The 16,060-nt window shown below is 45.6% G+C and overlaps 1 protein-coding gene across 1 annotated transcript in view; it reads right to left on the bottom strand.

Annotated features, from left to right (window-relative positions):
- LOC134396123 (uncharacterized) overlaps positions 1-16,060 on the bottom strand; it is a 176,166-nt gene that overhangs the window by 123,036 nt on the left and 37,070 nt on the right. Inside the window, 3 exon segments of the mRNA XM_063122484.1 lie at positions 176-2,273; positions 10,391-11,559; positions 13,600-14,130. Coding sequence (XP_062978554.1) covers positions 176-2,273; positions 10,391-11,559; positions 13,600-14,130 — 3,798 coding nt within the window.

Raw genomic sequence — 16,060 nt, 5'->3', positions numbered from 1 at the left:
GATATACTAGAATGACCAGATTTAAAAGAGGGCAGGGCACCTGCAACTTCAACTGGTGTGATAAAGAGGAAACTCCCCCAGGTTCTCCATATATTCAAATGACACCTGCAGAAATTCCCATTTCTATACAACTGTTAAAGATACAGGAGCGCTGTCCTACTTTTTATATGGTCACCCTACCCTGTGTGGATCCTGTGATGAGTGTTAAGGTCTGAACTCTGACTGAAACTCTTCCCACACTATAAGCATTTATAGGGCTTCTCTCATGTGTGGATCGTGTGATGACTTTTAAGGCTATTTCTAGAATTAAAACTCTTCCCACATTATAAGCATTTATAGGGCTTCTCTCCTGTGTGGATCCTGTGATGGGCATCAAGATTTGAGCTCCGACGAAAACTCTTCTCACACTCTGAGCATTTATAAGGCTTCTCCCCTGTGTGGATCCTGTGATGGGTGTTAAGGTCTGAACTCTGACTGAAACTCTTCCCACACTCTGAGCATTTATAAGGCTTCTCCCCGGTGTGGATTCTGTGATGTCTTTTAAGGCTGTTTCTATAACTGAAACTCTTCCCACACTCTAAGCACTTATAAGGCTTCTCTCCTGTGTGGATCATGTGATGGGTGTCAAGGCCTGAACTCTGACTGAAACTCTTCCCACACTCTGAGCATTTATAAGGCTTCTCTCCTGTGTGGATCCTGTGATGGGTGTAAAGGCTTGAACTCTTACTGAAACTCTTCCCACACTCTGAGCATTTATAAGGCTTCTCCCCTGTGTGGATCCTGTGATGGGTGTCAAGGCTTGAGAAGTAAATGAAACTCTTCCCACACTCTGAGCATTTATAAGGCTTCTCGCCTGTGTGGATCCTGTGATGGGCGTTAAGGTTTGAACTCTCACTGAAACTCTTCCCACACTCTGAGCATTTATAGGGCTTCTCCCCTGTGTGGATCCTGTAATGAGTGTTAAGTTCTGAACTCTGACTGAAACTCTTCCCACACTCTAAGCATTTATAGGGCTTCTCACCAGTGTGGATCCTGTGATGGGTCTCAAGGCCTGAACTCTGACTGAAACTCTTCCCACACTCTGAGCATTTATAAGGCTTCTCCCCTGTGTGGATCTTTTGATGGTTGTCAAGGTTTGAGCTGTACCTGAAACTCTTCCCACACTCTAAGCATTTATAGGGCTTCTCACCAGTGTGGATCCTGTGATGGGTCTCAAGGCCTGAACTCTGACTGAAACTCTTCCCACACTCTGAGCATTTATAAGGCTTCTCGCCTGTGTGGATCCTGTGATGGGTCTCAAGGCCTGAACTCTGACTGAAACTCTTCCCACACTCTAAGCATTTATAGGGCTTCTCACCAGTGTGGATCCTGTGATGTCTTTTAAGGCTATTTCTATAACTGAAACTCTTCCCACACTCTAAGCATTTATAAGGCTTCTCGCCTGTGTGGATCCTGTGATGGGCGTTAAGGTTCGAACTCTGACAGAAACTCTTCCCACACTCTGAGCATTTATAAGGCTTCTCCCCCGTGTGGATCTTTTGATGCTTGTCAAGGTTTAAGCTGTACCTGAAATTCTTCCCACACTCTAAGCATTTATAGGGCTTCTCACCAGTGTGGATCCTGTGATGGGCCTCAAGGCCTGAACTCTGACTGAAACTCTTCCCACACTCTGAGCATTTATAAGGCTTCTCCCCTGTGTGGATCTTTTGATGGTTGTCAAGGTTTGAGCTGTACCTGAAACTCTTCCCACACTCTAAGCATTTATAGGGCTTCTCACCAGTGTGGATCCTGTGATGGGTCTCAAGGCCTGAACTCTGACTGAAACTCTTCCCACACTCTAAGCATTTATAGGGCTTCTCACCAGTGTGGATCCTGTGATGTCTTTTAAGGTTATTTCTATAATTGAAACTCTTCCCACACTCTAAGCATTTATAAGGCTTCTCGCCTGTGTGGATCCTGTGATGGGCGTTAAGGTCCGAACTCCGACAGAAACTCTTCCCACACTCTGAGCATTTATAAGGCTTCTCCCCTGTGTGGATCTTTTGATGGTTGTCAAGGTTTAAGCTGTACATGAAACTCTTCCCACACTCTAAGCATTTATAGGGCTTCTCACCAGTGTGGATCCTGTGATGGGTCTCAAGGCCTGAACTCTGACTGAAACTCTTCCCACACTCTGAGCATTTATAAGGCTTCTCACCAGTGTGGATCCTGTGATGTCTTTTAAGGCAATTTCTAAAATTGAAACTCTTCCCACACTCTAAACATTGATAAGGCTTCTCTTCTGTGTGGATCCTGTGATGGGCATCAAGTCTTGAGCTCCGACTAAAACTCTTCCCGTACTCTAAGCATTCATAGGGCTTCATGCCTTTGTGAATTCTTTCATGCAGCCTCCCATCAGCTGAAAGAAGAAACCCAAGAGATGGTTATTTCAATTATCAGAGGAGCCGGTGATAATCAAGAGAACTGAAAACTAGTGTGGCCCACAAATTCATTTTTTTTAATTTTTACAGGTGGCCTTTTAGGACATAGTGGCCATGTCTGCACATCATGCAGCAATTCTGGGTAACCCTGAGCATTCTGGTGTGTTGTAGCCTCATTGCGGAAGGAGCAAGAACAAAGCCCTGGTGATGAGTGTGGCTAGTGGGAGGAGGGGAGAGATCCAAGCTGGGAACAGGGAGGCCGTTGGGAGAAGGCAGAAAGAGAGAGAGAGAGAGAGACGTTCCTTCTGACCCTTCGCTTGAATAAACTCATCGTGAAGGCCAGACAGCAGTGCAACATTCATGTTATAATGGAGGTCTGGTTAAAGAAAAGTAATTCACAACCTAGCTGAGCAAGGCGGTCTACAAGGATACGGGGTGGAGAATGTGGAGAGGGAGACATTTTTCTCCCCCTCCCACAGTAATAGAACCCAAATGGGGTCCTGTCAAGGAGCTGATGGGTGTGAAATTCGGGACAGTTCAAAGGAAGGACTTCGGCTCACAGCACAGAGTCAAACTCTGGAATTCACCAGCACAAGATGTGGTGTTGGCCACTGACTGAGATGGCCTGAAGAGGCTGTTGGAGCATTTCCTGGAGGGGAAGGCTATCGAGGGCTACCAGTTTTGAAGGCTAAGTCCAATCACCAGGATCAGAGGCAGGAAGCCTTTTGAAACCGGTTGCTGGGGAACATGGGCGGGAGGGTGCTGTTGCACCATGTCCTGGTTGTGGGTCCCTGATCGACAGCTCTTTGGCCACTGTGTGAACAGAGTGCTGGACTAGATGGACCCTGGGTCCGATCCAGAATCAGGCCCCTTCTTACGTTCTTCTAACCATTTCTACCGCTGCTGAGAAAACCAAGAGGTCTTTCTGGTGTAGGTTTTCTGACCAAGACTCATTTCATCACAAACTCAGGAAGGAATCTGGGATCTAAACTGACCGCTTCCTCCAAGACCCTTCCTGGCGTTGAGGCCCCTGCCTTCTCCATGGCTCGGCCCAAAAGGAGTTCAGCGACTGGGGGGTTACTGAACCACCTCCCAAAGGGTCCCTCGGTCCCAGGCTCATATCTGCTGATGCCTCTGCTTCTTCGGCCACCCCAAGGAATGGACCTTCCCCCTTTCTTTCCTGCCAGGAGAGGAGATACCAGCTGGGAACAGGGAGGTCTTTGGGAGAAGGCAGAAAGGGAGACGTTCATTCTGTCCCTTTGCTCTGTCCCAAACATCCAGAGCATCTGAAGCCCCTCCTGTCTACAGCAGCCCAAAACAGGGTCAGAAGATGGAGGCCATCCTCACAATGCAGGTGAACACCACTGTTAATCTGGTGCTAAAAGGGTTAAATTATGCTGCAAGAAGAAGGCTGAATGAGAGAGCTGAGCATGCTCAGATATCCACTAGGAGGGGGAAAAACCTTTTTTGAGATCTTGTGCACCTGCTGATAAGAGAAGGTCCTCACTAGAAGTTGGGCTTGGAAAGTCATAATACTAAGCAAACGTGACACTTGGAAGGAGGTGTTTGGGCGGATATGACCAAATATGTCTGAAGAACACGAGGTCAAAGAAGATGTCCTATACACCAATCAAGATAGGACACCCCAATGGCAGCCATGTTTCCTAGGTCCCCATGAGTATAACACGTGAGACGTTGGGGAGGGGGAGACACCTAACTTCCGATTGGTGAATGGGTGGTCTAAGCACGTGTTCGTGCCAATGGTGATTGGGAGATGGTGGTCTCCTCACTCTTGGACCCCCACCTTAGGGCCAGAACAAGTGTATAAAAGCACAGGGAGCAGAGCTGGAAGGCAGAATTTTTAAAATTATTTTATTTTTGGGAATTTGGTTATTTGCTTTTCAACTTCACCTTGGACATTTGGAGTGATGCAGTTGAGTAATTATGAATTTCTTTATGCCGATAGACTTTGGGACTTAGAATATTTCCCTGAAAGTTTCGATTCTGGGACTTGGACTTATTTTCTGCAGCTGGAACTTGAAATTATTTCCAAGTCTTAGAAGTTCTCTGACTTCTGCTTTTCCTCTTCACATGCCCAGAGGAATTTAGTAATGCTTCAGTATAGCTTTTAGATTCAAATAGTGTGCAAGAGGAAGAACAGGGAGGGTTAACTGCTATGTTTTAGTATTATTATTATTATTATTATTATTATTATTATTATTGTTGTAGGAAGTATTTTAGTTTAGCTTTAAACCACAAGTAACAAACAGAAGCGGATAAGGAGGAGTCATCACAATGCTAGAAGCTTATTAGCTAAGTTTGTAATACCTGCTTTGGCAACAATCTTGTATTTGCATTTCATTCTCTTTTCTTGTAACCAGAGAGAGAGATTGTATAGTATATAACCACCATGCCAATTGTTTTGCAAGTTTTACAATAGATTCTACTTTACAATCACGTCTGCGGTGACGCTTGTCGGCTGGGATTAAATGTTTGTCTGTTTGGATCAGCACTGGTTACCCACTGGGGTGTTTCGGACCCATTTGGTGTAGGTTCTGAGCTTAAAAAGGACCGAATATACAACCATGACACAGGGTAACTGGAGATAGCGGGGGAGGGGGGAGCCCGGGGGTTCCTCCCAATCCTAAGGTGCTCAGACCCAAAGCTTCCTCTGGATCACAACCAGAGAAGGGTGAAGAGGGCAGAGCTGTGACCCACAGCCTTGAGGTTTTTTAGTTTTTTAATATAGATTTATTGGAGGAAGGGGCCCTTGCACATTTTAGAATCAGTTTCTGGTGCGTCAGGGCCCTGCATATTTAAAACTCATTTTTAAAATTCAGTTTCTGATGTTGGAGAGCTTGCATAGTTTTAGAAAACACCACCTGCATGCAGCGTTACAAGGACCTCATTCAGCAACCAAGGGAAGGGAAGCAACCCGAAGCAAAGGGAGGCATATTTTAGGAAAGCGATCCTAGTTATTCATACTCACATCCAGGCACCATGTGGGGAGGGGGGTGAGCAGCCCAAGCCGGTGGGGGCCGGTGGGGGACTATGGAGAGGGTCCCCTTTGCTGGCGGATGTGACGCCTCTTCGCCGCTCTTGTGAACCGGCCCAGTTCTGATCCTGGGAGTCTTCTGGGTCCCACCCTGGGCGGCTCCAGAGCCGAAGCACTACCCCTGCGGAGGAGGCTGCCTGGCCTTGCGCTTCCCCTGGCTTGCTCCTGCCTGGGTTCCTGTGGAATTGTGGTAGGTGTATTGCATGCTGGGAGTTGTAGTAGAGGCATGGAGGGGAGCTGGGAGGGAGAGGAAGTGGAGGGTGGAGTCTGGCCGATGGGAGCCAGTGTTTGCTGGAGTCTCAGTTTTAGTGTGGGCTGAGAAGAAAGTAGCATTTCAGTAGGGTGACCGTATGAAAAGGAGGACAGGACTCCTGTATCTTTAACTGTAATGTAGAAAAGGGAATTTTAGCAAGTGTCAATTGAAGAGGGTGGAATTCCCTCTTCATCACAACAGTTAAAGCTGCAGAAGCCCTGCCCTCTTTTGTATCTGGCCACTCTACTATAGCTAGTGTAGCTTTAACTGTTGTGATGAAGAGGGCATTTCACCCACTTCAATTGACACCTGCTGCAATTCCCTTTTCTACATTACCATTAAAGATCAGGAGCCCTGTCCTCCTTTTCATGTGGTCAGCCTAGAAAATTTCAGAAGCTGTCTCTGGCATCTGAAGATGCTTGCAATGCAACAGTTCCTCGCATCCCCCCTTCCCCAAGGGCTCCTCTCACCCCTGGGCTTGGTCGGTCCCTCTGCTGAGTGTTCCCCAACGTCGTCTCGGTCTCCTGTATCAAATCAAGCAGCCGCAGGGAGAGGAAGCAACTCACAGAAGAGCCTCTGCTCACTACATCCCTGCAGAGGAGATGGGCAGGGTCCCTGGGGCAGAGTCCTCGCACAGGCGAGAAAGAACAGACCCCCCCTCCTCCTCCTCCTCCAAAATAAAGACCCAGCTTGTTCTGCCAGGATGCTGAAAGTCAGAGGACGGATGTGACATACCGGCTCTTCTCTCTTTGTAGAAGATAATTTGAGCTGATTTTTGTGCGCAGGAGAATTTCAAATGGGGAATCAGTTTTGCATCTTTCACATTATTTTATTATTATTATTATTATTATTGGGCTACTATCTGGAACGACAGTGTTGACCATATGAAGCCCCTCCTGTATAGCAGCCCAAATCAGGGTCAGAAGAAGGAGGCCGTCCTCACAACGCAGGTGAACACCACGACACAGGGGGAAACTGGAGACAGCGGTGGGAGGGGCAGTCAGGGGGTTCTTCCTACTCCTAAGAAGCTCAGACCCAAAGCTTCCTCTGGATCACAACCAGAAACAGTCAAGAAGGGCAGAGCTGTGCCTCACAACCTTGAGGTGTTTGGTTTTCTTAAAACAGATTTATTGGAGGAGGGGGGGTCCCTGAATCTTTTAAAATCTACTTCTGGTGCTTCAGGGCCTTCCATATTTAATAAAATCTTTTTTGAAATTCAGTTTCTGCTGTTGAAGAGCTAACATAGTTGTAACCATCAATTGATACAGGAGTAGTTCCTTGCATAATTAAATAAAATCCTTTCCTGGTAAGGTTGGGTCCTTGCCTGTTTTGAGAAATCAATTTGTGGTGCGGTGAAGAGTTCCTCTTTCTCACAATTCAATAATTCATCATGCTATAATAATGCCTTGTGTAGGCCAAGCATAAGGTCAGGAAACACATGCAAGCATTGGAGACCCCCAGGTCTCTTCGTCACCCTTCGAGAAACTGACCAGGCCAAGACCCCCCTTAGTTTCATCAAGGTTGCATCAGATGCTGCAACCTTGATGAAACTAAGCAGGGTCTAGGCCTGATCAGTTTCTCGAAGGGTGACTGTATCAATAGGTAGAACTAAGTGAGACACACAGGAAGTTAGATGGAAGAAGAAGTCAGGGACAGACTTTGATTGAAGGAATACTCGCCCAATCAGGAGGTGACACGGCAGTCAGTGACTCAGCACTCAGGAGTCAGTCAGGGCTGGAGAGAAGTTAGTTAGAAGCTATGTTTGTTTGAGGCAATAAAATTTTTATTTTTATATAATACTGCATTCCTCATTTGCAACAAACCTATCTTTGAAACAGTGACTACCTGCAAACCCCGTGTTCATTGATTCCTGCATTGAGCAGGGGGTTGGACTCGATGGCCTTGTAGGCCCCTTCCAACTCTATGATTCTATGAGAAGATGTTAAACAATTCTTTTTTTAAAAAAAATTATTTAATACTTCAACATACATCCATACAATAAAAACAATACTACATAATACATAATTTATTAGATAACATTTAATGACATATATTCTAGCTTATTCTATTAACATAATCATACTTAACATGCACCCCCCACCACGGGATCTTATTCCTGTTTCCAAAATCTCATTGCTTCTTCTGGAGGTGCTTTCCCACTCCCCTTAGATAATACAAATTCTAGGAACTGTTTCCATATTCCCCCAAAATCATTCGTTTTTATCATTCCTCGTCTAACTTTTATATTACATCTTAGTTTATCATTAATAGCAACATCCCATATTTCTTTATACCAATCTTCTATATGATAATCCCCTTGAACCTTCCAGTTCCTAGATATCATTAATCTCGCTGCTGTTAACAAATTCGTTATCAATTCTTTTGTCCCTTGATTACAATTTAATTCTCCATATAATGATAACAATGCCACTATAGGTGTCTCTTCAATCTCCATTCCTAAAATTTCTTTTATCTCATTAAACACCATTTTCCATAATTTTTGTACAAATTCACATTCCCACCACATATGTAAACACGTTCCTTTTTTTTTTACAACCTCCCCAGCAATTTGCTGAATTCAACTTATTTATTTCATTTAATCTCACCGGGGTTAGATACCACCTCCATACAATCTTATAATAATTTTCTTTTATCCTCACAGACATATTTCTCAACACTCTTTGTTTGCATATTCCTTCCCAGCTCTGTAGCCCTATTTGTTCCTTCAAGTCAGTTTCCCAAACTATCTTGCCAGTACTTTCTGTCTCCCCCTTTTCAACTAATATTTTATATATTTCACTCGTTAACCCTTTTATTAATTTATTTTCCCTTTTCTCATTTTCTTTTTTTAAGATCAGCTCCTAAAATTTCATAGTCGCTCTACACTCTCCATTATCCTTTAACCATTTCTTCGTCCGTTGTTCTAATTGGAAATAATTTAACCATGTTAAATTTCTCTCTTTTAGACTGATGAAGCCCCAGAGGACTCACACGAGGAGAACTCAGCATATACGGATGGCAACGAAAGGCAACAAAACCCATCTTTTTCATGTTGAGATTCCTGGGGAGCAGAGGCTGGTGGCTCTGGTTCCGGCGGGCCTCTGAATCCATTCTAGGCTTCAGTCCAATATAAAATGAACTAGCTTAAAATTGCAATATAAAAGCTGAAAACTACAACCAAAAAGAAAAAGAGGAAAAAAAGCCTAGCAGCAATAGAGGGATTTAAAATACAATAAGAGATTTAAGACAACAGAAGTTACATGCATTATCATAGGAATAGTCACAATATGAATCTTTATGTATTTATTTGCCATATTGGTCTAAAACAAATTCCAGAGTGGTGCACATAGGAATAAAACAGTAAAAAGAAAGAAGATACAAAACAGTAAATTGAATTTTGTTGAATTTAAAACAAACGAACAATATCAACAGTGGCTGGTCAGTTGAGGAAGGCTTCCTGGAAAAGAGTCCTTTTCAGAGGAGGCAGAAGCAGCCTAGTGTTGCCACCTGCCTAACCACAAGGGGCAGGGAGTTCCAAAGGGAAGGGAAGGGCCACCACACTGAAGGCTCTTCTCCCGCTGGACTCCAACCGGGACAAAGGTCCACGTGGAGCCACCAGGAGCCGGCCCTCCAATGACCTCAGTCCCTGGGGCAAGGTGAGAGCAGAGAAGGCGCTTTCTCATGGATCCCGATCCCAAACTGTTTAGGGCTTTGTACGCTACCCTCTTAAACCAGGCCCTGTACCCGATACGGAGCCAGTACAGTCCCTTCAGCACAGGAGTCACATGCCGAAAAGGAGCAGCCCCAGACAGCTGCTGCGTTCTGCACTGGCTCCACTGGCAGCCTTAAGGGCAGCCCCAGATGGAGCGCATTGCAGTCATCCAGCCTTGAGGTTCGTAGCGCCTGCACCTCTGTGGCCATGCCATCCCTGTCCCGGACAGGGTGCTTTAGTCAGCTCTTTATCGTTCAATGTGGGCGGTGTGGACGAAACGGAGTCCACTTCTGCTCAAACCTGGAAACCAATTGATCATTTTCCTAATCAGGCAGGAGCATCAGAGAAGGCTTCTGGCTCAGCACATTCACATATTTCTCGCAGTGATCAGCTGGGTGGGTTTGCCACCCTTCCAGGCATAATTCGCACAACGTTCTGAGGAACTTGCAAGATGGGGCCAAGAGACGAGGCCTTTGGGGCTACTGATTCCACCGCTTGTAACAAAAAAGAGCAGCTTCGCTTGCACAGACTGCACGCGCCTGTCCAGGAGAAAAGACACCTCTGCGGTGCAGCTCCACCACTTCCTCCTGATCGCCCTCCAAGGTCTTTGGGAATCTGGAAATGACCACAGCGCAGGATACCATACGACACACAAAAGGCCATTTGAAGATCTTCCTTCTTTCCGGAAACTGCTGGGATTGAAAAAAATCCCTGTGTCTGTTCCTTGATGTGATTTCAGGTACTTATAATGTTGGAAGTTCTTCCAGTCTACAAAGAAATGCATTTAAAGGATTTCTCCCTATAGTGGATTCTTTGATGCTGTTTAAAGTTTCTATGGTGAATGAAGCTCTTCTTGCACTCTAAGCATTTATAAGGCTTCTCACCAGTGCGAATACTTTGATGTCTTCTAAAGGTTGTATGGTCACTGAAGCTCTTTCCGCATTCTAAACATTTATGGGCTTCTCTCCTGTGTGGATCCTGTGATGGGTGTTAAGGTTTGAGCTCCGATTGAAACTCTTCCCGCACACTAAGCATTTATAAGGCTTCTCGCCTGTGTGGATCCTGTGATGGGTGTTAAGGGTTGAGCTGTACCTGAAACTCTTCCCGCACTCTAAGCATTTAAAAGTCTTCTCGCCTGTGTGGATCCTTTGATGGTTGTCAAGGTTTGAGCTGTACCTGAAACTCTTCCCACACTCTAAGCATTTATAAGGCTTCTCCTCTGTGTGGATCCTGTGATGGGTGTCAAGGCCTGAACTCTGAGAGAAACTCTTCCCACACTCTAGGCATTTATAGGGCTTCTCACCAGTGTGGCTTCTGTGATGATTTTTAAGGCTATTTCTAGAATTGAAACTCTTCCCACACTCTAAGCATTTATAAGGCTTCTCCCCTGTGTGAATCCCGAGATGGTTGTTAAGGGTTGAACTGTGTCTGAAACTCTTCCCGCAATCTAAGCATTTATAAGGCTTCTCGCCTGTGTGGATCCTGTGATGAGTGTCAAGGCCTGAACTCCGACAGAAACTCTTCCCACACTCTAAGCATTTATAAGGCTTCTCCCCTGTGTGGGTCCTCTGATGGGTGTCAAGGCCTGAACCCTGACTGAAACTCTTCCCACACTCTAAGCATTTATAAGGCTTCTCGCCTGTGTGGATCCGGTGATGGGCGTTAAGGTATGAGCTGTGACTGAAACTCTTCTCGCACTCTAAGCATTTATAGGGCTTCTCGCCTGTGTGGATCCCGAGATGGGTGTTAAGGGTTGAACTGTGTCTGAAACTCTTCCCACACTCTGAGCATTTATAAGGCTTCTCTCCTGTGTGGATCCTTTGATGAGTGTTAAGGTCTGAACTCTGACTGAAACTCTTCCCACACTCTAAGCATTTATAGGGCTTCTCTCCTGTGTGGATCCAGTGATGGGTGTTAAGGGCTGAACTCTGACTGAAACTCTTCCCACACTCTGAGCATTTATAAGGCTTCTCTCCTGTGTGGATCCTTTGATGAGTGTTAAGGTCTGACCTCTGACTGAAACTCTTCCCACACTCTAAACATTGATAAGGCTTCTCTCCTGTGTGGATCCTGTAATGGGTATCAAGTTTTGAGCTCCAATTAAAACTCTTCCCGCACTCTAAGCATTCATAGGGCTTCATGCCTTTGTGAATTCTTTCATGCAGCCTCCCATCAGCTGAAAGAAGAAACCCAAGAGATGGTTATTTCAATTATCAGAGGAGCCGATGATAATCAAGAGAACTGAAAACTAGTGTGGCCCACAAATTCATTTTTTTTTAATGTTTACAGGTGGCCTTTTAGGACATAGTGGCCTGGTCTGCACATCATGCAGCAACTCTGGGTAACCCTGAGCATTCTGGTGTGTTCAAGCCTCATTGCGGAAGGAGCAAGAACAAAGCCCTGGTGATGAGTGTGGCTAGTGGGAGGAGGGGAGAGATCCAAGCTGGGAACAGGGAGGCCGTTGGGAGAAGGCAGAAAGAGAGAGAGTGAGAGATACACGTTCCTTCTGACCCTTCACTTGACTAAACTCATCGTGAAGGCCAGACAGCAGTGCAACATTCATTTTATAATGGAGGTCTGGTTAAAGAAAAGTAATTCACAACCTAGCTAAGCAAGGCGGTCTACAAGGATACGGGGTGGAGAATGTGGAGAGGGAGACATTTTTCTCCCTCTCCCACAGTAGTAGAACCCAGGAGAGGAGATCTCAGCTGGGAACAGGGAGGTCTTTGGGAGAAGGCAGAAAGGGAGACGTTCATTCTGTCCCTTTGCTCTGTCCCAAACATCCAGAGCATCTGAAGCCCCTCCTGTCTACAGCAGCCCAAAACAGGGTCAGAAGAAGGAGGCCATCCTCACAATGCAGGTGAACACCACTGTTAATCTGGTGCTAAAAGGGTTAAATTATGCTGCAAGAAGAAGACTACATCAAGTGAAATATCAATGATCTGATCTGGAATGGGGTAGCTTGAGTGAGGGTTTTGGGAAGATTTACAAGTCCCCCTGAAAGACCCCAGACTCATATCTGAAATACCCCCAGAGGTATATTCCAGACCCTTGAGCCATGGCGCTGAAAACCTTGAAGTTAACTCTATGCTAATTAATGTTATACCATTAATTAAGATTCTAGCTAAGACTTGCAGGACTGTCTTTGAAGAAAGGGGGGGAAATCCACAGTGGACTTTTACAAACAGCTTCGTAGAGCATGTTCAAGGCCACAGTGAGCTGAATGAGAGAGCTGAGCATGCTCAGATGTCCACTAGGAGGGGGAAAAACCTGTTTTGAGATCTTGTGCACCTGCTGATAAGAGAAGGTCCTCACTCGAAGTTGGGCGTGGAAAGTACTAAGCAAACGTGACACTTGGGAGGAGGTGTTTGGGCAGATATGACCAAATATGTCTGAAGCAGAACACGAACTCAAAGAAGATGTCCTATACACCAATCAAGATAGTACGCCCCAATGGCAGCCATGTTTCCTAGGTCCCCATGAGTATAACATGTGAGACATTGGGGAGGGGGAGACACCTAACTTCTGATTGGTGAATGGGTGGTCTAAGCACGTGTTCGTGCCAATTGTGATTGGGAGATGGTGGTCTCCTCACTCTTGGACCCCCACCTTAGGGCCAGAACAAGTGTATAAAAGCACAGGGAGCAGAGCTGGAAGGCAGAATTTTTAAAAATATATATTTTTTTTAATTTGGTTATTTTCTTTTCAACTTCACCTCGGACATTTGGAGTGATGCAGTTGAGTAATTATGAATTTCTTTATGCCGATAGACTTTGGGACTTAGAATATTTCCCTGAAAGTTTAGATTCTGGGACTTGGACTTATTTTCTGCAGCTGGAACTTGAAATTATTTCCAAGTCTTAGAAGTTCTCTGACTTCTGCTTTTCCTCTTCACATGCCCAGAGGAATTCAGTAATGCTTCAGTATAGCTTTTAGATTCAAATAGTGTGCAAGAGGAAGAACAGGGAGGGTTAACTGCTATGTTTTAGTATAATTATTATTATTATTATTATTATTGTAGGAAGTGTTTTAGTTTAGCTTTAAACCACAAGTAACAAACAAAAGCGGATAAGGAGGAGTCATCACAATGCTAGAAGCTTATTAGCTAAGTAATACCTGCTTTGGCAACAATCTTGTATTTGCATTTCATTCTTCCCACACTCTAAGCATTTATAAGGCTTCTCGCCTGTGTGGATCTTGTGATGAGTGTTAAGGTCTGAACTATGACTGAAACTCTTCCCACACTCTAGGCATTTATAGGGCTTCTCTCCTGTGTGGATCCTGTGATGAGTGTTACAGTATGATCTCTGACTGAAACTCTTCCCACACTCTAAACATTGATAAGGCTTCTCTCCTGTGTGGATCCTGTGATGGGTGTTAAGGGCTGAACTATGACTGAAACTCTTCCCACACTCTAAACATTGATAAGGCTTCTCTCCTTTGTGGATCCTGTGATGGGTGTTAAGAGCTGAACTATGACGGAAACTCTTCCCACACTCTAGGCATTTATAGGGCTTCTCTCCTGGGTGGATCCTGTGATGGGTGTTAAGAGCTGAACTATGACGGAAACTCTTCCCACACTCTAAACATTGATAAGGCTTCTCTCCTGTGTGGATCCTGTGATGGGCATCAAGTTTTGAGCTCCGACTAAAACTCTTCCTGCACTCGAAGCATTCATAGGGCTTCATGCCTTTGTGAATTCTTTCATGCAGCCTCCCATCAGCTGAAAGAAGAAACCCAAGAGATGGTTATTTCAATTATCAGAGGAGCCAATGATAATCAAGAGAACTGAAAACTAGTGTGGCCCACAAATTCATTTTTTTAATGTTTACAGGTGGCCTTTTAGGACATAGTGGCCTGGTCTGCACATCATGCAGCAACTCTGGGTAACCCTGAGCATTCTGGTGTGTTCAAGCCTCATTGCGGAAGGAGCAAGAACAAAGCCCTGGTGATGAGTGTGGCTAGTGGGAGGAGGGGAGAGATCCAAGCTGGGAACAGGGAGGCCGTTGGGAGAAGGCAGAAAGAGAGAGAGAGAGAGAGAGAGAGAGAGAGACGTTCCTTCTGACCCTTCGCTTGAATAAACTCATCGTGAAGGCCAGACAGCAGTGCAACATTCATTTTATAATGGAGGTTTGGTTAAAGAAAAGTAATTCACAACCTAGCTGAGCAAGGCGGTCTACAAGGATACGGGGTGGAGAATGTGGAGAGGGAGACATTTTTCTCCCTCTCCCACAGTAATAGAACCCAAATGGGATCCTGTCAAGGAGCTGATGGGTGGGATGGGTGTGAAATTCAGGACAGATCAAAGGAAGGACTTCGGCTCACAGCACAGAGTCAAACTCTGGAATTCACCAGCACAAGATGTGGTGTTGGCCACCGACTGGGATGGCCTGAAGAGGCTGTTGGAGCATTTCCTGGAGGGGAAGGCTATCGAGGGCTACCAGTTTTGAAGGCTAAGTCCAATCACCAGGATCAGAGGCAGGAAGCCTTTTGAAACCGGTTGCTGGGGAACATGGGCGGGAGGGTGCTGTTGCACCATGTCCTGGTTGTGGGTCCCTGATCGACAGCTCTTTGGCCACTGTGTGAACAGAGTGCTGGACTAGATGGACCCTGGGTCCGATCCAGAATCAGGCCCCTTCTTACGTTCTTCTAACCATTTCTACCGCTGCTGAGAAAACCAAGAGGTCTTTCTGGCGTAGGTTTTCTGACCAAGACTCATTTCATCACAAACTCAGGAAGGAATCTGGGATCTAAACTGACCGCTTCCTCCAAGACCCTTCCTGGCGTTGAGGCCCCTGCCTTCTCCATGGCTCGGCCCAAAAGGAGTTCAGCGACTGGGAACCATCTCCCAAAGGGTCCCAGGCTCATATCTGCTGATGCCTCTGCTTCTTCGGCCACCCCAAGGAATGGACCTTCCCCCTTTCTTTCCTGCCAGGAGAGGAGATCCCAGCTGGGAACAGGGAGGTCTTTGGGAGAACGCAGAAAGGGAGACGTTCATTCTGTTCTTTTGCTCTGTCCCAAACATCCAGAGCATCTGAAGCCCCTCCTGTCTACAGCAGCCCAAAACAGGGTCAGAAGAAGGAGGCCATCCTCACAATGCAGGTGAACCCCACTGTTAATCTGGTGCTAAAAGGGTTAAATTATGCTGCAAGAAGAAGGCTACATCAAGTGAAATATCAATGATCTGATCTGGAATGGGGTAACTTGAGTGAGGGTTTTGAGAAGATTTACAAGTTCCCTTGAAAGACCGCAGACTCATATCTGAAATACCCCCAAAGGTATATTCCAGACCCTTGAGCCACAGATCTGAAAACCTTGAAGTTAATTCCATGCTAATTAATGTTATACCATTAATTAAGACTCTAGCTAAGACTTGCAGGACTGTCTTTGAAGAAAGGGGGGGAAACCCACAGTGGACTTTTACAAACGGCTTCATAGAGCACGTTCAAGGCCACAGTGAGCTGAATGAGAGAGCTGAGCATGCTCAGATGTCCACTAGGAGGGGGGAAAACCTGTTTTGAGATCTTGTGCACCTGCTGATAAGAGAAGGTCCTCACTCGAAGTTGGACGTGGAAAGTCATAATACTAAGCAAACGTGACACTTGGGAGGAGGTGTTTGG

Source organism: Elgaria multicarinata, chromosome 3 (genome assembly GCF_023053635.1).
Source record: "Elgaria multicarinata webbii isolate HBS135686 ecotype San Diego chromosome 3, rElgMul1.1.pri, whole genome shotgun sequence".
Lineage (NCBI taxonomy): Eukaryota > Metazoa > Chordata > Lepidosauria > Squamata > Anguidae > Elgaria > Elgaria multicarinata.
The sequence above is the reverse complement of the archived record's forward strand: the minus strand, read 5'-3'. Positions and strand labels throughout refer to the sequence as shown.